We start from the raw sequence: 26,184 nt of genomic DNA on the forward strand, positions 1-26,184 counted from the left end.
ATTTTGAGTTTATTTTTGTGTATGGTGTTAGGGAGTGTTCTAATTTCATTCTTTTACATGTAGCTGTCCAGTTTACCCAGCACCACTTATTGAAGAGACTCTCTTTTCTCCATTGTATATTAGGTTCCCTCTATGCCCACTTTCTGGAGAGTTTTTATCATAAATGGGTGTTGAATTTTGTCAAAAGATTTTTCTGCATCTATTGAGATGACCATATGGTTTTTCTCCTTCAATTTGTTAACACGGTGTATCACATTGATTGATTTGCATATATTGAAGAATCCTTGCATCCCTGGGATAATTCCCACTCGATCATGGTGTATGATCCTTTTAATGTCTGCTTGCATTTTGTTTGCTAGTATTTTGTTAAGGATTTTTGCATCTATATTCATGAGTGATATTGGTCTGTAATTTTCTTTTTTGGTAGTATCTTTGTCTGGTTTTGGTATCAGGGTGATGGTGGCCTCATAGAATGAGTTTGGGAGTGTTCCTTCCTCCACAATTTTTTGGAAGAGTTTGAGAAGCATGGGTGTTAGCTCTTCTCTAAATGTTTGATAGAATACACCTGTGTAGACATCTGGTCCTGGACTTTTGTTTGTTGGAAGATTTTTAATCACAGTTTCAATTTCATTACTTGTGATTGGTCTATACATATTTTCTATTTCTTCCTGGTTCAGTCTTGGAAAGTTATACCTTTCTAAGAATTTGTCCATTTCTTCCACGTTGTCCATTTTTTTGGCATAGAGTTGCTTGTAGTAGTCTCTTAGGATGCTTTGCATTTCTGCGGTGTCTGTTGTAACTTCTCCTTTTTCATTTCTAATTTTATTGATTTGAGTCCTCTCCCTCTTTTTCTTGGTGAGTCTAGCTAATGGTTTATCAATATTATCTTCTCAAAGAGCCAGCTTTTAGTTTTATTGATCTTTGCTATTGTCTTCTTTGTTTCTATTTCATTTATTTCTGCTCTGATCTTTATGATTTCTTTCCTTCTGCTAACTTTGGGTTTGTTTGTTCTACTTTCTCTAGTTCCTTTAGGTGTAAGGTTAGATTGTTTATTTGAGATTTTTCTTGTTTCTTGATGTAGGCTTGTATAGCTATAAACTTCCCTCTTAGAACTGCTTTTGCTGCATCCCATAGGTTTTGGATCATCGTGTTTTCATTGTCAATCATCCCTAGGTATTTTTCATTTCCTCTTTGATTTCTTCAGTGATCTCTTGGTTATTTAATAACATACTGTTTAGCCCCCATGTGTTTGTGTTTTTTATGTTTTTTTTCCCTCTAATTGATTTCTAATCTCATAGTGTTGTGGTCGGAAAAGATGCGTGATATGATTTCAATTTTCTTAAATTTACTGCAGGTTGATTTGTGATCCAAGATGTGATCTGTCCTGGAGAATGTTTCGTGCGCACTTGAGTGTAAAGTGTAATCTGCTGTTTAGAATGGAATGTCCTATAAAAGTCAATTAAATCTATCTGGTCTATTGTGTCATTTAAAGCTTGTGATTCCTTATTTATTTTCATTTTGGATGATCTGTCCATTGGTGTAAGTGCGGTGTTAAAGTCCCCCCTATTATTGTGTTACTGTTGATTTCTTCTTTTAGAGCTGTTAGCAGTTGCCTTATGTATTGAGGTGCTCCTATGTTGCGTGCATATATATTTATAATTGTTATATCTTCTTCTTGGATTGATCCCTTGATCGTTATGTAGTGTCCTTCCTTGTCTCTTGTAACATTCTTTATTTTAATGTCTATTTTATCTGATATGACTATCACTACTCCAGCTTTCTTTTGATTTCCATTTGCATGGAATATCTTTTTCCATCCTTCATTTTCAGTCTGTATGTGTCCCTAGGTCTGAAGTGGGTCTATTGTAGACAGCATATATATGGGTGTTGTTTGTGTATGCATTCAGCAAGCCTGTGTCTTTTGGTTTGAGCATTTAATCCATTCACGTTTAAGGTAATTATCGATATGTATGCTTCTATGACCATTTTCTTAATTGTTCTGGGTTTGTTTCTGTAGGTTCTTTTCTTCTCTTGTGTTTCCTACTTAGAGAAGTTCCTTTAGCATTTGTTGTAGAGTTGGTTTGGTGGTGCTGAATTCTCTTTGCTTTTGCTTGTTTGTAAAGCTTTTGATTTCTCCATTGAATCTGAATGAGATCCTTGCCGGGTAGAGTAATCTTGGTTGTAGGTTCTTCCCTTTCATCACTTTAAGTATATCATGCCACTCCCTTCTGGCTTGTAGAGTTTCTGCTGAGAAAACAGCTGTTACCCTTATGGGAGTTCCCATGTATGTTATTTGTCATTTTTCCCTTGCTGCTTTCAATAATTATTATTTGTCTTTAATTTTTGCCAATTTGACTACTATGTGTTTCGGAATGTTTCTCCTTGGGTTTATCATGTATGTGACTCTCTATGCTTCCTGGACTTGGGTGGCTATGTCCTTTCCCATGTTAGGGAAGTTTTCAAGTATAACCTCTTCAAATATTTTCTCGGGTCCTTTCTCTCTCTCTTGTCCTTCTGGGAGCCCTATAATCCGAATGTTGTTGCTTTTAATGTTGTCCCAGAGGTCTCTTAGGCTGTCTTCATTTCTTTTCATTCTTTTTTCTTTATTCTGTTTAGCAGCAGTGAATTCCACCATTCTGTCTTCCAGGTCACTTATCTGTTCTTCTGCCTCAATTATTCTGCTATTGATTCCTTCTAGTGTAGTTTTCATTTCAGTTATTGTATTGTTCATCTTTGTTTTTTCTTTAATTCTTCTCAGTCTTTGTTAAACATTTCTTGAATCTTCTCGATCTTTGCCTCCATTCTTTTTCCAAGGTCCTGGATCATCTTCACTATTATTATTCTGAATTTTTTTCTGGAACATTCCCTATCTTCACTTTAGTTGTTTTTCTGGGGTTTTATCTTGTTCTTTTATCTGGTACATAGCCCTGTGCCTTTTAATTTTGTCTATCTTTCTGTGAATGTGGTTTTTTCTTCCACAGGCTGAAGGATTGTAATTCTTCTTGCTTCTACTGTCTGCCCTCTGGTGGATGAGGCTAAGAGGCTTCTGCAAGTTTCCTGATAGGAGGGACTGGTGGTGGGTAGAGCTGGCTGTTGCTCTGGTGGGTAGAGCTCAGCAAAACTTTAATCCACTTGACTGCTGATGGGTGGGGCTGGATTCCCTCCCTGTTGGTTGTGTGGCCTGAGGCAACCCAATCCTGGAGCCTACCTGGGCTCTTTGGTGGTGCTAATGGCAGACTCTGGGAGGGCTCACGCCAAGGAGTACTTCCCAGAACTTCTGCTGCCAGTGTCCTTGTCCCCATGGTGAGCCACAGCCACCCCCCACCTCTGCAGGAGACACTCCAACACTAGCAGCTAGGTCTGGTTCAGTCTCCCCTAGGGTCTCTGCTCCTTTCCTTGGGTCCTGATGTGCACACTACTTTGTGTTTGCCCTCCAAGAGTGGAGTCTCTGTTTCCCCCAGTTCTGTCAGAGTCCTGCAATCAAATTGCACTATCCTTCAAAGTCTGATTCTCTAGGAATTCCTCCTCCCGTTGCTGGACCCCCAGGTTGGGAAGCCCGACGTGGGGTTCAGAACCTTCACTCCAGTGGGTGGACTTCTTGGTATAAGTATTCTGCAGTTTGTTAGTCACCCACCCAGCAGTTATGGGATTTGATTTTATTGTGATTGCGCCCCTCCTACCATCTCATTGTGGCTTTGAATGTGGGGTATCTTTTTTGGTGAGTTCCAGTGTCTTCCTGTCAATGACTGTTCAGCATTTAGTTGTGATTCTGGTGTTCTCAGAAGAGGGAGTGAGAGCACGTCCTTCTACTCCACCATCTTGGTTCAGGCTCAATAATCGGAAGTCATTGTTTTTAATAATGGCAGGGAACATGAAACACAACATTCGGGAAAATGGTTAACTCTACAGTGGGCATGGCATTAGGTTGAGCTCTGGGTAGATCGGTGTTCCAGTTACTTCTATAATTCATATATGTGACATGCCACAAAAATATTATTTGAAGCATAGAATAATACATTAAAACTTTAACATCCCTGCCTCACAAAATAACCCTAATTGCACCTTCTGGAGGAGGGACTTACTTGCTGATGTGTCAGCTATCTATCCCTGCTTTAATCAACTGTTCGGGGAGGAGGTGGGGTAATAAAGCAACCAGCTGCAGGTGGACGTGAGCAGTGAGGACTATGATATACATGTGCATAGCAGGCATGATGGGAGCAGGTCTCGGAGACGCCTCATTCTCCTGGAGGTGCTCAGGACTTCAGACACGTGGAGTTCACGACAGTCAGGAAAGGACTCGTGCATTATCATGGGTGCGTTATTTAAGCCTCCCTATACAATAGGTGTAAATAATAGTTGTCTTCATGGAAACAACCTAAATGTCCATTGACAGAGGAATGGATAAAGAAGATGTGGTACATGTATACAATGGAATATTACTCAGCCATAAAAAAGAATGAAATAATGCCATCTGCAGCTACATGGATGGACCTAGAGATTATCATACTAGGTGAAGTAAACCAGACAAAGACAAACATCATATGATAGTGCTCCTATGTGGAATCTAAAATATGATGCAAATGAACCTATCTATGAAACAGAATCACGGACACAGAGAACAGACTGGTGGTTGTCAATGGGGAGGGGTTTGGGGGAAGGAGGGAATGGGAGGTTGGCGTTAGCAGGTGTAAGTTTCTATATACAGAATGGATAAAAAACAAGGTCCTACTGTATAGCACAGGGAACTATATTCAATATCCTATGATAAACCATATGGAAAAGAATATATATAAAAAAGATTGTGTGTATATATATATATACGTATAACTGAATCAATTTGTTATATAGCAATAATTATCACAGCACTGTAAATCAACTATACTTCAACAAAAAAAGAAAAAATAGTTGTCTTGTTTGTTCTGAGACTCATATGTTGTAAAATTACTTAGCACAGCGTAGACACTTAATAAATGTTGCTTTTACTTTTCAAGCCCAGGTCTAAGGGATAGTTAATTGTTCTGTCCAGTTCTGTACTCAGTTTGATAGATATGTAACATCTGTGCTTTAACTCACATAGAATAAAATGCAATTGGGAAGTACTGCACTCATCGAGCTTCTATTTTTATTGGCCATTGACGTGGGACAATGGAGCTCATGTCCTCCTGTGATCAAGTACTATGTTGTTAAGGCCATGACATCATAATAGGCTCTGAGAAGTAGATCAGTAATGCCTTCCTCAAGTGTAATTTTTCTCCTCATGTGACATTAGTGTTGCTACCAATGGATATTGAGTACTGGGGAGAAAAAGACACAGCACTCATCACAAGTGAGTGAGAATAGAATGGAACAGACTCTGAATTTAATATTGAATAAGATGGCATCTATTATCAAGGTTCTTAATAAAATTTGTATATATAAAGATGCTCAAAAGCACAGTAGTAGGCTCTGTATGTTATGAGAGACAGGCACTCTTATCTAAATGCTATTTACAAACCAGAAACAGACTCACAGACATAAAAAAACAAGTTACGGTTAACAAAGGGGAAGGGGGGAAGTGATAAATTAGAAGTTTGGGGTTAAAATATACCACCACTAAATATGAACTAGATAGCCAACAAGGACCTACTGTATAGCACAGGAAACTATACTCAATATCTTGTAATAACCTATAATGGAAATGAATCTAGAAAAAATATATATATGGCTCACTTTGCTGTACGCCTAAAACTAACACAACATTGTAAATCAACTATATCTCAATAAAATTTTTTAAATGCAAGCTGAAAGCTGGAGGACAGTATCACAACTAAAATTATAAAAGCAGGTAGACCATGAATTAATTTTTATTGGATGACTTACTTACTGGTGGTATGTAGCATCTTTAAATATCATTTGATACAAGGTAATGTTATTTGTTAAAAGTTTTAACCTATCTATTCATTATTTTCCCCATCTTCCACCCACTGCATCTTGTTCCCTAGCAATGGCACCAGCTGTCGCCAGCCGATATTGCAGCTTTGTGATTCTAGTATTTTTGTATTCAGTATACAGATTGCATTGGTGTAAGGAGATTAAAGTGACCATTTTAGAAACATCAGATGCTGTAATTCTGATAAGAGTTGTTTGAAAGACAATAACAAAGATGCAAAGGAGAAGACTAAACTAAATAATTGAAATCTACTTTTCCAATATTACATAACCCCACAAAAAATAAAAAGATCTATCTACCTATATCTATATTAGAGAAAATATGCTTTATTTAAGATTCTAATAATAGCAAATGTTTATATAGCTCTTACTATATGCAAGGCACTGATCTAAATGCTTTATGTATGATGACTCCTTTAATCATAAAAAAAAGACTATGAGTTAGTGCTATTAATATTATCATCCTATTGTGCAGATGAAGAAACAGGCACGGAGACAATAAATAATGTACTAATTAGTACGCCAGCTGGGCAGTGGTAGAGCTGGGATTTGAGCCCAGGTAGTCTGGCTTCGAACATCATGTTAACAACTTTCTAAGATTCCCCCTCACATCTGTTTTAAGGTGTCACTTTTGAATGCATCTCATAGTAAGTCACAGTCAAAATCACTTAATTATAAACTAGAATATGTGAAGCTGAGGTCTTATATTTTGAAGGCTAAATTCTAGTAACTCAAAGTTTTGACAATTTCAATGTATATTTGGTATGCATTATTTAAACTATAAGGGAAATATGAGCATGTATAGTCCAGTACCTTTAGTCCAATACCCCAGTACCTTGAAGATCAAAGTTTACACACACACACACACACACACACACACACACACGGATGCTTTTAGAAAGATATCAGAACATTTTTTTTTTTTGGTCCTAATGACTAAGAGCTGCTACTGGTGATTAGTTAGTGAGCCTCAAGGACACTATGCATTCTGCTCTTGCAAGATAGTCCCACATGGCAAAGAACCATCATGACCAAAATGCCAAGAGTGTCCCATTAAGAAAGCTGAACTGGCATACTTCCCTTTAAAGGAGATTTACATTGTCTGAAGTGAGCTTGTCCACTTTGGGGGAAAGCTGGCACAGATGAAATTATTAAAAGATACATTTACATCAAGATATATTTAATATATAAGAATAAAGACTATAAAAAGGCTTTGAATCTGTTTCACAGGAATATTAAATTCTTCCAATTTTCTCTGACTTGGAAAGTAGCTGCCATGACCTGGCCCACTGAGGTTATTCACTCTGCATTCCAATAGAATGTTCTTGAAGTTAGTGTCCATCATGGCTTGACTTCAATGCAAACTGAGATAGCTATTACAATGCCCTTCATTCCCTAAGACTGTGTACCTGCTCTTATTGAAAGGGAGAGCAAACTGTCATAAATGCTGAATGATTTTGGTTCATGGAGTCAGTTTATTTTACTATTGAAAAATAGACAATGAGAAATGCGGCATGACTTAGTGGGAAAATTAAGAGACTTTTCGGTCAAACACGGGATAAAGGCTGATTTTACCATTTTCTAAAAGAAAATTCCTTAATTTCATAAGCTCCTATTCCTTGCCTCTAAAAATGGGGATGCTATCACCCCTTGCACCTTCTACCCCATAAAGTTGGGGTAAAGACTGAATTTCAAATTCTTCATGAAAACAGTTTTTTGGACTACGGCACAATATTAAAACCACCACTGATGGAATAAATAACAGAGCATGTGATTCTTTACCCCTAGTAAGAGTAGAGGGGTAAAAAGAGAACTTTCATTACCTTTTCTTATTTCTCCTTAGTCATGACCTCTGAATACCTTTGGCAAAATTAAGGGAAGGAATATTAATTAAGTAACCAAGTGAGAAAACTTAATGAGCTTTGTCACGCTTTATAATGTACCTAATGAGCTATATGACAGTGATGGTGCTAAAGGAATAACACACCCATGGGTGGGGGTGTGTAAAGGACTCTTCCCAGACCCTTGTCAAAGAGGAAAGGTCACACTACCCACTAGGCTGGGGGATCTCTCAGCAAGATGGTCTTTAGATCTGGGCAAGTAGAAGGCACTCATATCTATGTGTGTACAAACTGATTAATTCTAAAAAGCCAAATCACCTTACTTTCAGACACCATAAGAAAAGTTTCCAAATCTCTAAGTTAATGTGACTATATTTCAGGCTCCAACCCCTCAAATCTCCTTCCAGTTTTACTCAAGTGTTTGGATAAATCCTTTCTTTATTTCAATTCTAACACTATCTTAATGAACTTCTAAAAATTCTTGTTTTGGGAATTCCCTGGTGGTCCAGTGGTTGAGAATCTGTGCTTCCACTGCAGGGGGCACAGGTTTGATCCCTGGTTGGGGAACTAGGGTTCCGCATGCCCCGAGGCGCGGCCAATAAAATAAAATAAAATAAAATAAAAATCCCTGTTTTGCTCCTGTATCTCGGGGAGCAGCATACATAGAGCTTGGTTATCTTTTGCAACACTGTAGTTAATCTCTCTCAACACTCTTACATTTATCATGAGATAATATCCTTCCTGTAAATGAATGGTCAAAACCTTGGGCTATTTTTGAGTTTTCACTGCAATCAAGCACCAAGTTGCATGTATTTTACCTCTGCAATATCACTGTACACTCCCTTTCACCTCTGTTTGCCTAGTTTAGGTTCTAATTACTTATCTTTAGACTATTATAATAATCTCTCAAGTTTTTTTTTTTTTTTTTTTTGCGGTACTCGGGCCTCTCACTGTTGTGGCCTCTCCCGTTGCGGAGCACAGGCTCCGGAAGCGCAGGCTCAGCAGCCATGGCTCACGGGCCCAGCCGCTCCATGGCATGTGGGATCTTCCCGGACCGGGGCACGAACCCGCGTCCCCTGCATCAGCAGGTGGACTCTCAACCACTGTGCCACCAGGGAAGCCCTGCTGGAGTTTTTTTTTTTGTTGTTGTTGTTGTTTTTTTGCGGTACGCGGGCCTCTCACTGTTGTGGCCGCTCCCGTTGCGGAGCACAGGCTCCGGACGCGCAGGCTCAGCGGCCATGGCTCACGGGCCCAGCCACTCCACGGCATGTGGGATCTTCCCGGACCGGGGCACGAACCCATGTCCCCTGCATTGGCAGGCGGACTCTCAACCACTGCGCCACCAGGGAAGCCCAATCTCTCAAGTTTTAACATGAAAATTTAGCAACTAATTATTGAGAACTTACTGCAAACATCTACTAAGCACTAGCCACTCCAGGAAATGGTCTTTGCTCTCATAAAGAGTATGATAGAAAGAACCAAAGCACAGGCAAAGCCCTCCATTCTGTGCATTTTGTAGAACACGCTGTGAAAGGAATCTTCCTTTCAACACAATGCGAACCACATCACCCCACGCCCCCAGCCGGAGGAGGAAAGGCGAACACGCTCACAGAGCACTGCCCACGCCTGGGCTCCGGCTGGGCTCCCATCGTGTTTTCCCTGCATTGCCTTACATGCAGCTGGCAGTCCAAACACCTGAATGAATGCTTCAGGTTTCATCGTGCTTTTCAAGACTGTAATCCTAATTAATCTTAGTAATCTCTTTGTATTAAATGTTAGGGCACTGCAGTGATGGGGAGTTCAGGATCTATTCTAAGGCTGTCACCTTACAGACTGTGAGAATTGATTTTCTCAACTAGTGACAGAACTGGGACATACACTGGGCTCTGACTTCTCACTGTAGATCTCTTCCCACAACACCAGGATCTCCCGTGACAGGGTCGGGGTGGGGGTGGGGGAATTAGATGCTCTATTAAGTGTACGGGCCAATGGTCAGGACATGCAGCATCCTGATGTACTGTAAGGAGGCAGAGAAAACGCAAGACTCCCTTAGCTCCAACCATTGGTGCAGCTCCCAGTCTCTGGTGGAGAAAAATCCCTTCGAAGAAGACAGAGACAAGAAGGATGTCATATTAAAGATGTGAATGGGGCTTCTTAGGAAGTAGGAGAGTAAAGTTGTGGGGGGCTAGAGCCTCAAGCCAACGGTAGTTAGTAGAGCTAACTCCTGGGATGTTTCTCTCCCGCTCCCAGAATCCCTCTTACTTTGTCCACAGGCCCCAGGGACTACAATGGTCAGCCTCCCTTCCCACTGTGTGCAACCATCTACTGCAGACCAGATGGATTTCGTAGCACCTCTAGGGCATTAGGGAACTGGATCTAGCTTCCTTATTCTTTTATCCAGACAGTAAGTAGTACGGTCCTTCAGAACCTTTCTGAAACACTTTTATGCAAATGAATAAGGGAAACTGTAAGAAAAAAAAATGTTCATTGTGGATACCTGCCTTAGTGAAGTTAGTATATCTACAGTAAATGGTACATCTGATGTCCTGAAGTGGGAGTAATCTACACTTAGAGGAAAGCCCAGATTTGGTCAATCCTCTGAACTCCATCATAAGAACCCAAGTGAAGCTCCGGGGGGACAGCTGTCCTGGGCGGGGGTCGGGGGTTGGGTGCAGGGGAGGACTCAAGGATGCTCCCTGGGACAGGGACAGGAGCCCTGAGGTTGGGGAATAGGTGCAATGGAGAGGGAGCGACACAGATACACATGGTTCCCTCCCTTCTGCCCTTTCTTCTCATCACTGAGATCGACCTCTGCAGACCCCTCAGTAGATGGAGATTGGGGGTAAGATGAAAAGTAACTTGGGTAAGAACACAGGTCACAGCAGAATACAGGCAAGAAGAAAAAAGAAAGAGAAAGGTACAAGAAATGCAAGCCAGAAATAGCAAGGAAGAAAGGGCTGTGAAGGATGAGTACACATACGAGGCGTCTAAAGCCAGGGAACTACCTGGTCGTTACGAAACTAAAAATACTGGTGCCGCATGTGTCCTTCAGCCGTTTCCTAAGAAGGTCCTCATTAGTTTTCTTTAGCACCAGAAGCTGGCCGAGGACCACATAGCTCCCCCTACCTGGTCTGTTTCATGCTCTTTGGCCCTCTTTTGGGCAGGATTGTCACTGTCTCTGTAAAGCTTTTTAAATAAATAAAGTCAGTGGCCTTTAAAAAAAAATACTGGGGCTCCACTGAGCCATGTAAAAAACGACCTTGATTCTTGACTTCGCAATGACTGTGGCTAGTTCTTCCAAGCATAGTCAAGTCTCAATAGCATTAGATAGTTAGCATATTTCAGCGGCAAAATGTTAACACAATGTTAGAGAAAAGAAAGTTAGGCTTACATCTTGCCCATTAACTCCGGCCAAACCTGGATCTCCTTTTTCTCCTTGTGCACCCTAGAAAAAAACAATTTGTACAATGAAAAATGTTACATCTGAAAACCTTTACTAAGAAAAAGCAAGGGAGTTGCCATTGTTAGGCTATTTATAGCAACATGATTACTTTGCTAATCCCTTGAAAGAAACATTTATTAAAAAACAATTCTGAGTCCTAAAACCGAAGAGAAGTTTAAAGGTTCAAAAAAAGCTGCATAAAAATGATTAAAGAGTATAAATAGAACAAGGATTATTTATTTTTTTCTATAAGCAACAAAGAATTTCCTGGAGGGCAATTTGGCAATATATATCAAGGGTCTTAAATCTGCTTATGTCATTGGGCCCAGTGATTTTGCTGCTAAGAATGTATCCTAAGGAAATAATCAGAGACGAAAAGTTTTAGGCAGTAAGATGTAGAGTGCAATGCTATTTATAGTAGTAAAAAGAGAAACATACTAAATGTCCAATAATAGGGAACTGGGTAGATAAATTATGGTATATAGATACAATGGAATAAGCTGCAACCATTAAAATCATGTTTATGAATTTTATTTTATACTATAGGAAAGCTCTCACAATATAAAAAAGTTAAGATACAAGTATTTGATTACCAAATTTAGTGAATAAATGTTAATCAATATCTATTTTTATTACTGTAAAGTTACAAATGTTCAAAATGGCCACTAATACCATTGTTGATGACACATCTCATAGCTGCATATATTTTTGTCTGATTACTATCTGAAAGGTATATACTTTTATTGGTATACCCTGCATAGCTATAGTATAATTCAAAAAATTAAAAAAAAATGCTTGTCTACCTGAACATCCACCTACCTACCTGTGTATAAATCTACCTATGGGTCTTAGAAACGCTATTGGAAGAAAACAAATCAGAAAAATAAAAATAAATAATCTATGCATGCTGTGACTATGGACGATTTTATTTCCTTCAGTATACTCCTCAGTGTTTTTCAATTTTTAAACAATAAACATGTATTATTTGTATAATTTATAAAGTGTTTAAAAATAAAAGAATATATTATGTGTAGAAAGAACTCATTCAAGTTCCAAGTGGATCACACATCACTCTGTGTGTGTATAGTAGTAATAGTAGTAGTAGTAGTTATCTCTGCTTTGTGCCACTAGGGTGATTTTATTCCCTTCTTTATATATTCCTTTGCTCTTCATTTTTTTAAGGCAATAAACATTATTATTTTTATTTGCAATAAAGAAAAGCAAGCACCTCCTGGGCCAAGATGGTGGAGTAGGAACCTGAGCTCACCTCCTCTCCTGGGTACAACAAATTTACAACTATTTATAGAGCACCTACTAATGAAGACTAGCAGAAGGGATCTTCTACAACTAAAGATATAAAGAAGGAACCACAACAAGACAGATAGAAGGGGTGGAGACCCAGACCCATACCCCTGGGTAAGTGACCCACAAACAGGAGAATAATTACAATTGCAGAGATTCTCCCCAAGGAGCAAGGGGTCTGAGCTCCATGTTGGGCTCCCCAGCCTGGTGGGCCTGCACTGGGAAGACGAGCCCCAGAACCTTTGGCTTTGAAGGCCACTGGGGATCACGTTGGGGAGAGCCATGGGGGCTGTGGGAAATAGAGACTCCACTCTTAAAGGGTGCACACAAAATCTCACATGATTTGGGACCCAGGACAGAAGCAGTAACTTGAAAGGACCCTGGGTCAGACCCACCTGCTGATCTTGAAGAGTCTCCCAGAGGAGAAGGAGGCAAGTGGAGCTCACCCTGGGGACACAGACACCGGCAGCAGCCATCTGGGGGAGCTCATTCCACCATGTTGACACTGGCACTGGGAAACACAATTGTGGAATCCTCCTTCTAGCTTATTAGCCCCAGGACCCAGACCCACACTGGCTCAACAGCCTGTAGGTGCCAGTGCTGGGACGTCTCAGGACAAGCAACTAACTGGGTGGGGGCAAAGCTCACCAGCAAGCAGGCTGCCTTAAGACCCCCTGAGCCCACAGCTGCCCCTGGACACATCCCTGCCCACCAGAGGGCTGAAGATCCAGCTCCACACACCAGTGTGCAGGCACTAGACCTGGGACTCCCAGGGCCCTGCAGCCAGAGACCTGGGGCCTGGCCCCACCTACCAGCCAGCCTGCTCTAGCTTCAGGACCAGCCTCACCCACCAGTGGGGAGACACCAGTTACAGGACACCCTGGGATCCAACCCCACTCACCAGCAGGCAAACACCAGCTGTGAGACACCATGGGCCACTCAGCCAGCTGCCCCAGGATCTGACCCCACTCACCAGCAGGCTGAAACAAGCTTCAGGACACCCCAGACCCTAAAGCCAGCTGTGTCAGGAATTGGCCCACTCTGGGACGCCTGGGCTCTGCACCTAGAGACCCCAAGACCTGACTCTGCCTGCCAGTGGGCAAGACAAGGGTATGGGATTAAGAGATACAAACTACTATGGGTAAAATAGAAAAGCAACAAGAATATAGTGTACAGTACAGGGAAATATAGCTATTGTTTTGTAATAACTTTAAGGAGAATATAATCTGTAAAAACACTGAATCACTATGTTGTACACCTGAATCTAATATAATATTGTAAATCAACTATACTTCAATTAACAAAAAGGAAAGCTGGGGTGGCAATAATTTTTCAGACAAAATAGACTTTAAAGCTGTAAACAAGAGACAAAGAAGGACATTACTTAATGATCAAGGGATCAATCAAAGAAGATATAACAATTGTAAATATATATGAACTCAACATAGGAACACCTATATACATAAAACAAATATTAACAGACATAAAGGGAGAATTGTAACTAACACAATAATAGTAGGGGACATTAACACTCACTTACATCCATGGGCAGATCACCCAGACAGAAAATCGATGAGGAAACACTGGCCTTAAATGACACATTAGATCAGATGAATTAAACAGATATATACAGGACATTCCATTCACCAAAAAAAGGAATACACATTATTTTCAAGTGCACATAGAACATTCTCCAGGATAAATCACATTCTAGGCCACAAAACAAGTCTCAATAATTTTAAGAAGATTGAAATTATATCAAGCATCTTTTCTGATTACAATAGTCTGAGACTAGAAATTAACTACAAGAAAAAAATACAAAGAAAACACAAACACGTAGAAGCGAAACAATATGCTATTAAACAACCAATGAATCACTGAAGAAATCAAAGAAGAAATGAAAAGATACATGGCGACAAATGAAAATGAAAACACAATTATCCAAAAATCTATGGGATGCAGCAAAAGCAGTTCTAATGGGGAAGTTTATAGTGATACAAGCCTACCTCAAGAAATAAGAAAAAGCTTAAATAAACAACCTAACCTTATACCTAAAGGAACTGGAAAAAGAAAAATGACCAAAATCCAAAATTAGTAGGAAATAAATAATAAGATCAGAGGAGAAATAAATGAAATAGAGACTAGAAAACAATAGAAAATATCAATGAAATAAGAGCTGGTTCTTTGAAAAGATAAACAAAATTGATAAACCTTTGGCCAGACTCATAAAAAAAAAAGAGGGAGGGTCTAAATCAATAAAATCAGAAATGGAAAAGGAGAAGTTACAATCAACACCACAGAAATATAAAAAGGATCATAAAAAATTACTATGAACAACTATATGCCAATAAAATGGAAAACCTAGAAGAAATGGACAAATTCCAAGAAATGTATAATCTCCCAAGACTGAACCTGGAAGAAATAGAAAATATGAACAGACCAATTACCAGTAATGAAATTGAATCAGTAACAAAACAAAACAAAACTCAAGTCCAGGACCAAATGTCTTCACAGGTGAATGCTACCAAGCATTTAGAGAAGAGTTAACATCTATCCTTCTCAAACTATTCCAAAAACTTGTAGAGGAAGGAATGCTTCCAAGCTCATGCTATAAAGCTAGCATCACCAGATAAAGATATCACAAAAAAGAAAGAAAACTACAGGCCAGTATCACTGATGCAAAAATCCTCAACAAAATATTAGCAAACTGAATCCAACCATAGATCAAAAGGATCATACATCATGATCAAGTGAGATTTATCACAGATGCAAGGATGGTTCAGTATTTGCAAATCAGTGTGACACACACATTAACAAATTGAAGAATAGAAATCATATAATCATCTCAATAGATGCAGAAAAAGTTTTTCAAATTCAACATTCATTTATGACAAAAACTCTCCACAAAGTGGGAATAGAGGGAACATACCTCAACATAATGAAGGCCATATATAATAGGCCCACAGCTCAAATCATACTCAACAGTGAAAAGCTGAAAACATTTCCTCTAAGATAAGGAAAAAGCCAAGGATGTCTTCTATCACGACTTTTATTCAAGTAGTATCGGAAGTCCTACCCACAGCAATCAGACAGAAAAAGAAATAAAATTATCTGAATTGGAAAGGAAGAAGTAAAACTGTCACTGTTTGCACATGACCTGATACTATACGTAGAAAACCCTAAAGGCACCACCAAAAAACTACTAGATCTCATCAATGAATTCAGTAAAATTTCAGGATACAAAATTAATACACAGAAATCTGTTGCATTTCTATACACTAACAACGAACTATCAGAAAAAGAAATTAAGGAAACAATCTCATTTACAGTTGCATCAGAAAGACTAGAATACCTAGGAATAAATATAACTAAGGAGGTAAAAGACCTGTACTCTGAAAACTGTAAGACACTGATGAAAGAAATTGAAGATGACACAAAGAGATGGAAAGATATACCATGTTCATGGATTGGTAAAGTTAATATTGTTAAAATGACCATACTACCCAAGACAATCTACAGATTCAATGCAATCCCTATCAAAATACCCAAGATATTTTTCACAAAACTAGAACACCTAACCCTCAAATTTATATGGAATTAGAAAAGACCCCATATTGCCTAAGAAAGCTTCCAAAAAAAAAAAGCTACACATATCACATTCCCTGACTTCAGACTATACTACAAAGCTACAGTAATCAAAACAGCATGGCACAAAAACAGACACACAGATCAATGGAACAGGACAAAAAGACCAGAAACAAACCCACTAACCAATAGTCAACTAATCTATGACAAAGGAGGCAGGAATATACAATGGAAAAAAGACAGTCTTTTCAATAAGTGATGCTGGGAAACCTGGACAGCTATTGTATATGTAAAAGAATAAAGTTAGAACATTTTCTCACACCGTTTAGAAAAATAAACTCAAAATGGATTAAAGACCTTAATGTAACTCTGGAAACCATAAGACTCCTAGAAGAAAATACAGGCAGATCACTGACATAAATAATAGCAATATCTGTATGGATCTGTCTCCTAAGGCAAAGGAAACAAAAGCAAGAGTAAACTAATTGGAACTAATTAAACTGAAAAACTTTTGCACAGCAACAAAAACAAAAAAACAACATAATGAATGGGAGAAAATATTTGCAGATGATATGACTGATAAGGAGCTAATATCCAAAATACATAAACAGTTCATATAACTCAATATCAAATAAAAAAACAACCCAATTAAAAAATGGACAGAAGACCTGAATAGACATTTTTCCAAAGAAGACATACAGATGGCCAACAGGCAATGAAAAGATGTTCATCTTTCAATGAAAAGATGTTAGAGAAATGCAAATCAAAACTACAATGAGATATCACCTCACACCTGTGAGAAGAGCTATCATCTGAAAGACCACAAATAATAAATATTGGCAAGGATGTGGAGAAAAGGGAGCCTTTGTACACTGTTGGTGGGAATGTAAATTGGTGCAGTCACTGTGAAAAACAGTGACTGTATGGAGGTTCCTCAAAAAACTAAAAATAGAACTACCATATGAGCCAGCAATTCCACTCCTGGGCATATGTCTAAAGAAAACAAGAACACTAATTTGAAAAGATGCATGCACCCCAATGTTCACAGCATTATTTGCAATAGCCCAGATATGGAAGCAACCTAAGTGTCCATGAACAGATGAACAGATATAGAAGATGTGGTGTACACACACACACACACACACACACACACACACACACACACTGGAATACTACTCAGCTGTAAAAAAGAATGACATTTTGCCACTTGCAGCAATATGGAGAGGTCTGGAGGGCATTATACTTAGTTAAATAAGTCAGATGAAAGACAAATACTCTATGTTATCACCTATATGTGGAATCTAAGAAAATAAAACGAATGAATATAACAAAACAGAACTAGAAAACAAACTAATGGTTATTAGTGGAGAGAGAGGAAGTAAGGGCACCACAGGGCTATGGGATTAAGAGGTATCAACTACTATGTATAGAACAAATTAACTACAAAGATATATTATACAGCACAGGGATATATAGCCATTGTTTTGTAATAACTTTAAATGGAGAATAATCCAAAAAAATAGTGAATCACTATGCTGTACACCTGAAACTAACATAATACTATAAATCAATTATACTTCAATTAAAAAAAAGAAAAAGAAAAGTACCTGATTTTAAGAGATAATATTTTAAATATTTTACAAGTAGAAATACACATGTACAGTCCCAATTAAGTGCCAGCAGCACAAACCACCCCAAAATGTGCCACTTTGGCATGTGGACTGCATTGAGCTAAAGGCAATTAAGCCCCATAAGACTCCAGAACAGTTTTTTTCCCTCTCCCTTAATGGCTTAAAAGAATTTAATAGGGGGCTTGGCCCAGGAACAGAACTATTATCAGAGATAACTTTGTATCTGAAGAACTGTCTACATGACAGGCAAACATCTGATCACCACACACATGCCCTTCTTGTCCTTCTGTGAGTTGTCTTCCTCCCCTTCCAAGCCTGGCCCATCCCACTCCTTAGGTCTGATGGCAGATAAGCCTCAACTGCCTGACTGCCTTTGGGTGTCGTATTTTTATGGGGCTCTGGTACTAAAACTTTCTTTTTCGCCTGTTAGTCTATCATATGTCAATTTAATTATTAGACCAGTCAAAGAACCTAGAAGGGAAGAAGGGAAAAGTTTTCAACCCCTACGCAATCATCTAAGACTATGCATTATTACCATACTGAAAACACAGGAAATGAAGTAAAAATAATTTGATTACTTGCAATACAAGAAATACATATAATATATAGGATAAACAAAAGGCCACACAAACATATTCAGTGAAATACATTCAAGATATAATGAAACTGAAGATGTTAAACTGGAAATGGAGGGTAAGGAGATGCTGTAGAGCTGGGCTCTCCAGGCTCGTAGCTGCTGGTCACACATGGCTATTTAATAAAATTTAAAATTCAGTTTTTCAGTTTCCCTAGCCACATTTCAAGTGCTCAGTAGTGCCGACTATATTGGATTGTGCAGGATAGAATATTTACATCACCACAGAAAATTCCACTGGACTGTACTAATCCAGAGAGTGGCATATATGACAGAAAGCAAAATAGAACTTAGAGGTTCAGAAATACCCAGAAGAAAATATCTAGTAAGGGGATCCAAAACAACACAGTGTCTAGATATCGATATAAAATATATTCTGCACAAGTTAATAGAATAAACTGAATGCTTTGACACAAGAAAACAAATATAATTCCATAGATATCATCATTGACTTTCAGAACATAACTAAAAATGAATACAGTCTTTATTCAAAATTAATTGTTCTCATAGACAGAAAGCATAAGCAACTCTAAATATTAAAGAGAAATGTGCCTACAAGGAAACCTGCAACTTGTCAGTTATAAAAGTTAAATAATAATAACAACAATAATATAGAGAACAGAGCTGATAGTCTGATGGGGTTTATGCGGCATGGCAAGGGCACAAGAAATGTGGCAGATGGCTAAAGAAGAAACGTGCCGCTTCAAATTGATCAGTGGCAAAAATCTGCAATCAATTTAAAAAAGTATTACTTTTAATATAAGAAGTAGGGGGGCTTCCCTGGTGGCGCAGTGGTTGAGAGTCCGCCTGCCGATGCAGGGGACATGGGTTCGTGTCCCGGTCCAGGAAGATCCCACATGCCGCGGAGTGGCTGGGCCCGTGAACCATGGCCGCTGAGCCTGCGTGTCCAGAGCCTGTGCTCTGCAACGGGAGAGGCCACAACGGTGAGAGGCCCGCACACCGAAAAAAAAAAAAGAAGAAGAAGTAGGGGCCATGGTGATCAAATAAGGTTCATTAAAAAAAAGTCATTTACTTTATTATTATCACTGTCACCAACCCTTCTATAATGTTTACTATGTGTCGGGCACTGCTTTAAGCATCCTGCAATTCTATGACAATCTGGGGTAAAGATACGATTATTACCCTTATTTTACAGATAAGGGAACTGAAGACAGGGAGGTTAAGTAACTTGCCCAATGTCACACGACTTAAAAGGGGCAGGATCCTGATTCAACCCAGGCACTATGGCTCCACAATCTGCACTCTAAAACTATTAAGCTCACTTGTTTTTAAAACAGACTGGGGATAAGCAAAAATACAATGTAGAAGTCTGGTTTTCTGCAAAGCAGGAGGCAAAGTCTCTGACAAGGTTCCTCAGGGTAAGAAACAAATATCAGCCAGGAACTATCGCTATTGATGAGCTTGTAACTGGCAGAGGACCTCCCAATCAATCTCTCTCTCTTTCTCTCTCCTCTCTCCTATCAAGATCTCTTACTCTTGGCATCATTGACAATTCTTCCTTGCGAGGGCTCTCCTGTACATTATAGGATGTTTAGCATCATCCTGGCCTCTATTCACTAAGGGCCAGTAGCCAGCCTCTCCTGCACGCTACCTACCTTCAGTCTTAACAAATAAAATATCTCCAGATATTAAAATATCTCCAGATATTGCCAAATTTCCCATAGAGGGCAAAATTGTCTTCAGCTGAGAACCACTGATATACATTATGAACATTTCATTTCATATTCATGACATGAAATGTTAGACTGAAAGAATATGCTATATAAACACCATGGACCTTATTAGGAGTAAGTGCAATCTTGTGTTAAAGTGAATTCTGGATGGGTTAGATAGCCCACTTGAAAGTAAAAATGTTAAAGGAGCAGAAAAAAATGTAAGTGAAACAGCTTAGAACTCATGGTGAGTAAGGTGTCTCTAAGTATAGAAACAAAAAAAAGAAATTCATAAAAAATAATACATTTGACAAAATACTAATTATAAACTTGTAAGGCAAAAATATAAACTAAAGGGCAAGTGACAAAATGGGAAAAAAAGCATCATATGGTGGCTTAATGGTTAACATCATTAATACACAGAGCTTTTAGCATTCGTAAGAAAAAGAATAATATACCAACTGGTAATTGAGCAAAGGACACATCAGGCAATTACCCACGAGGAATACAAAAGAAATGCTAGACGACAATTACAAATATTTTAACTGATATTAATTCATCAGGTTATATACTGGGACTAGGTGAGCTCTAAAGCTTCGTTATTGTAAATTCTATCATTCTTTGAAAGCAGTGGGAGTTCTATATCCAGACAGAAAAAAAAAAAAAAGATATTCAAGCATTGCATACTTAAATCCCAAACAAAGTTGACAATAGTAACCAGCTGTTCTTTTTTTGTCCATTGAGAAGAAAATGATTGAAAACAAAACTACAGCATTGGGGCTTCCCTGGTGGCGCAGTGGTTGGGAGTCCGCCTGCCGATTCAGGGGACAGGGGTTCGTGCCCCAATCCAGGAGGATCCCACGTGCCATGGAGTGGCTGGGCCCATGAGCCATTGCCGCTGAGCCTGCGCGTCCGGAGCCTGTGCTCCGCAACGGGAGAGGCCACAACAGTGACAGGCCCGCGTACCGCAAAAAACAAAAGCAAAAACAAAAACAAAACAACAACCAAAAAAACTACAGCATTAATAAGCCAGAATTAAAGAAAATTTGACATCAGAAGTTGTTAGAGAGTAGTTGCATTTAGATTGTTTCTCAGTGTTTGGATAAATTCAAATGCAGAAGATTCAAAAACAAAACCAGGGCTTCCCTGGTGGCGCAGTGGTTGAGAGTCCGCCTGCCAATGCAGGGGACACGGGTTCGTGCCCCGGTCCGGGAGGATCCCACATGCCGTGGAACGGCTGGCCCCGTGAACTATGGCCACTGGGCCTGCGCGTCCTGAGCCTGTGCTCCGCAACGGGAGAGGCCACAACAGTGAGAGGCCTGCGTACCGCAAAACAAAACAAAACAAAACAAAACACCAGTAGAACATCTTTGGAGATTTCTTTGAAAATACAATCATTCTAGTCTGACAAAACTTAAATGCAATCCCAACCAAAGGAAAGAGGATACATGGAAATCAGATTACATTTAAGATTTTTCCCATACCCATTCTTTGATGAAACTATTTTCAAAACTATACCAAAATTTATGAAATAATGCCATTTGCAGCAACATGGATGGACCTAGATTATCATATTAAGTGAAGTAAGTCAGACAGAGAAAGACAAATATCATATGATATCACTTATATGTGGAGATTTAAAAAATGATACAAATGAACTTATTTATAAAACAGAAACAGACTCACAGACATAGAAAACAAACTTACAGTTACCAGAGGGGATAGCAGGGGTGGGTACCGGGAGTAGATAAATTAGGAGTTTGGGATTAACATGTACACACTATTATGTGTAAAACAGATAAACAACAGGGACCTACTGTACAGCACAGGGAAAACTATATTCAATGTCTCGTAATAACCTGTGATGGAAAAGAATCTGAAAAAGAATGTATATGTAACTGAATCACTTTACTGGATACCTGAAGCTAACACAATACTGTAAATTAACTATATTTCATTAAAAAATGGCTTAAAAAACTATACCAAAATTTAATATCCTTCGAAACAAAATCACAATGCCCTGGTATGCAAAATATTGTGTTCAGGTAGTGAAACTCTTTTACAGAGTTTGGATTAATCTATTGTTATGCACAATGCAGGTAGTTATTAACATTACTGATATTTCAATAGATAGTAGCAATAATACACTGGCTTCTATTCTGTGTGCTTTACTATATGCCAGGCTCTGTGCTGTGCACTTTACATAGAAAGGGCTCGTGATACTTGTAGCAGTAACTCTGCAAGTTGCATGTTCTCATCCCCTTTTACTGATGATAAATCAGTAGCTCAGAGGACATATGTAACTTTCACACACACAAAGAACTCCTCCTACTCTCCCAAGTTATTTGCTGTTACTCTGACCTCACAGGGACTTTCCTTCACTTGGTGTAATTTACCTTGTACCACATGCCCTAGGCTCAACTCTCAGCTGAAGCTGTGTTCAGTTCCTATGGACTCTTAGATACTGTCAACATCTAAGGGCGGGGTGGGAGGGGGGAATTCAAGAGCCCTGAAGCAATCCTCCACCAAAGGGTAACTGGAGTCGATGGATTAATGTGTCAGCTTCCTGTCCTATAGAGAGACAACTGTAAAGCACATTCTACAGGGTTCCTCAGGGATCCCCAGCACGTCTCAGCCTCAGTTGCCTACAATGATAAGCGGCTAAAAATGTGTCTTTTTTTATTAGCTTTTCCCCATCTCTTTACTCCTGCTTCTTGAGACCTCTGTTAAATAAACTACCTGCTTCTAAGTCAGGAGAAGCCAAGTGAAAACAGTGTCCGTCAGACCCCAGTGTCTTCATTTTTGTCCGCATTCTTACTTCATCCACTCTTCTACCACTACTCTGAACACACGTGTTCTTCTGTCTCTCTGACGGAGCCAACCTCGAGTCCAACTGTCCACCTTCTCTCTTGTTCCTCAGCTGCTGACCAATCCTAGAGAAAGTCACACAACTGGGCCGATAATGCCATGATAAAATCATGATCACTAACCTCATTCTAGGTCCTTACACTACTCCATTTCCTTCAAACCCTCGGTGTTAAGACTCCTGCTCTTAACCTCGGGTGAGCATGGGTCCCACGGAGAAAACAGATGCTGTAACACAAACCGTCCCTTACCGCCTTGAAATCTACGAGTTCACTTACATCGATACCATCCTCTCCTCTATTCTAAAGCACGGAAGAATCGTTTCACCCTCGTTCCATCCCCCTGCTCCCACTGAAAGAGGCTGTTGAACCTTCTATTAAAACAAAACCTCTCACTTCCCTCCCCTGTTGGTCTCTGCTTCATCTGCTCCTTCTATTTTCAGATAAGCTTTGGAAACAGGCTCTGATACTTCTTCTCTGCATTCTGTTACTTCTCACTCACTTTGCAGGCCACTCCAGATTGACTTGGACCCTCCCTGTTACTCAAAAACCGCTCATGCCAAGGTCTCAGGTGACCACCAGATGTCGTAGTCTTTTTTCTCCTTTGACCCATCGGTAGCATTTGATATCTTTTTGACCAAACCCTCTTAGAAATAACTGCTTGCTGAGACACTATATTTGTTTGTTTTTTATTCTACTTCAGTAGCCGCATTTCCTCATTTTCTTTTTTTGCTGCATCGTCTAAATGTTGTTCTTCCACAGGGATCTGCAGAAAACAGCTTCTTCTGTTTTCCTTTTCAGCAGACTTTCCCGGTATCATCTCTACTTTTATAGCTAGAGTCACCATCTATATGCTGATGAGCCCCAAATTTGTACTTCCAGCCTAAATATCTTTTTAACAGATTGATTAAGGTATAATTTATACACCATAATATTGACATGTTCAGTTCACTGAATTTTAGTAAATTTATATAGTTGTTCCATCACCACCACAACTCAGGATTAAAATACCCTCACTCGGAAAAGTTCCCTTGTACCCATTTGTAGTCAGTTGCCCATCACAGCTACAGCACAGACAACCACTGATGTGCTTTTTGCCTATATTTTTGCTTTTTTTCTAGAAATTTCATATAAATAGCACAATACAATATGGAGGTTTTTTATTTTTCGGTCTGGCTTCTTTGACACAGCATAATTCTGTTGTTACATGGATGAGTAATTCATTTCTTATTTCTGAGTAGTGTTCTTTGTATGCATATATCACATTTTGTTTATCCACTCACCAGTTTCCCATTTTTAGCTATTCTAAATAATTCTGCTATGGACAATGGCATAAACATCTTTGTGTGGACATGGTTTTTATTTCTCTTGGGTAAATACCTAGAAGTATAATAGCCAGGTCACATGGTTAAGTGTATGTGTAACTTTTTGGGAAACTTCCAAACCAATTTCCAAAGTGCCTGTATCATTTGCCATTCCCATCCTCACTGTAAAGGTGTCAAATTACTACTCCTCCTCACCAGTAGTTGGTATTGTCAGTCTTTTTAATTACAGCCATTCTAGTCAGTGCATACAGTTATCTCATGTGGTTTTCACTTGCATTTTCTTAATAATTAATGATGTTTTATGTGCTAATTAGCCATTCACATATCTTCTTCAATGAAGTATCCATTCAAGTATTTTGCCCATTTATAATGTCTGCCTGTCTTATTACTGCATTTTAAAAGTTCTTTGAATGTTACGTATGCAAGTCATTTATCAGATACAATTCGCAAATATTTGCTCCCAGGATGTGGTTTGGCTTTTTATTTTTGTCAAAGTATTTTTAAATTAAAAAAAATTTAACATATTTATTGAGGTATAATTAACATATTGCACATATTTCATGTGTGCAATTTGATAAGTTTTGACGTATGTATACAGCCATGAAACCATCACAACAATTAAAATAACAAACATTTGTGTGGTCTTTTAAAATTAGTTTTTTGCATTTTGTTAGTGACTATGTTGAGCGTTTTTTCATGTGTTTATTTGTGATCTTTATTTTTTGAGTGTTCTATTCAAATAATTTATTCATTTTAAAATTTGGATTGTTTAGTGTTATTTATAGATTTTGAATAAAAGCCCTTTATCTTGTATGTAATTTGCAAAGATTTTCTCCAGTGTGTGGCTTGTCTTTTCATTCTCTGAGCAGAGTCTAAGAGACAGTTTTAATTTTGATAAACTCTAATGTAAGAACTTTATCTCTTATGGATTGGACTTTTAGTGTCATATCCAAGAATTTATAAATAAACTCATTTATAAATAAGTGGATAAATGTAATAGATAACATGGAAGATATGAATTGAAATTCTTCCTTTTTGACATGAATATCTAATTGTTCCAAAGGTTTTGTTGAAAAAATTATCCATTATCTACAAGCTATATTAATATGATATTTTTGTACCTGTATTGAAAATAAGTTGTACATATATTTTTGGATTATTTTTGTACCTGTATTGAAAATAAGTTGTACATATATTTTTGGATTCTATACTTTGCCATTGGTCTATTTGTCGGTCATTACACTAACACTACACTTTCTTAATTACTTTATCATAAATGTTGAAACCAGGTAGTTTTAGTCATTCAGTTTTTTTTTTTCCATTGGCTATACCAGGTCATTTGTATTTCTGTATGACTTTTAGATCATGTTTAATATAATTATCAATAATTACACCCTTCTACCTTATAGATGTATTTTATGTTTCATATAACATTGAACAGCACAGGTTTGAACTGCCTGGGTCCACTTACATGCAAATTTTTTTCAATTGTAAATATGTACAACACTACAAAATCTGTGGTTGGTTGAATCTGTGACTGAGGAACTGCAGCTACAGAAGGCTGATTATAAATTTATACCAGAATTTTCAACTGCACAGAGAGTTGGTACCCTTAACCCCTAGAGTTGTTCAAGGGTCAACTGCGTGTGTGTGTGCATCAGTGTAAACCTTTAACAAAATAAATTTAATATGGGGACTCTCTGATTTGTGTTATTATCTGGTCTATTGAAATGGAGACAAATCTACTCAATATAGGAGATCAGAAACAATTAAAACACACTTCTTTTGTGAATTGTTAAGGCTCAAAGGTTTCAAATAAATTTTCAATATAATTAATTTTTCAGTTATTTAAACCGTTAAAATATCTTGTTTTCCATTCATTATTAAGAATCAATAAGTTAAGAAATATCGTTTTAAGCAAAATCCCTTTGCCTAAATGTTGTAAATTTGAAAATTAAA

General features: G+C 38.5%; 1 protein-coding gene across 1 annotated transcript in view; it reads right to left on the reverse strand.

Annotated features, from left to right (window-relative positions):
• Positions 1-26,184, reverse strand: part of COL19A1 (collagen type XIX alpha 1 chain) — a gene marked incomplete at both ends in the record, with an annotated part of 357,838 nt that overhangs the window by 203,396 nt on the left and 128,258 nt on the right. The window contains one exon of the mRNA XM_081251264.1: positions 11,161-11,214. Coding sequence (XP_081107390.1) covers positions 11,161-11,214 — 54 coding nt within the window. The remainder of the gene's footprint in view (positions 1-11,160; positions 11,215-26,184) is intronic.

The sequence above is a fragment of the Mesoplodon bidens genome (genome assembly GCF_964165515.1).
Source record: "Mesoplodon bidens genome assembly, chromosome: 12".
Classification (NCBI taxonomy): domain Eukaryota; kingdom Metazoa; phylum Chordata; class Mammalia; order Artiodactyla; family Ziphiidae; genus Mesoplodon; species Mesoplodon bidens.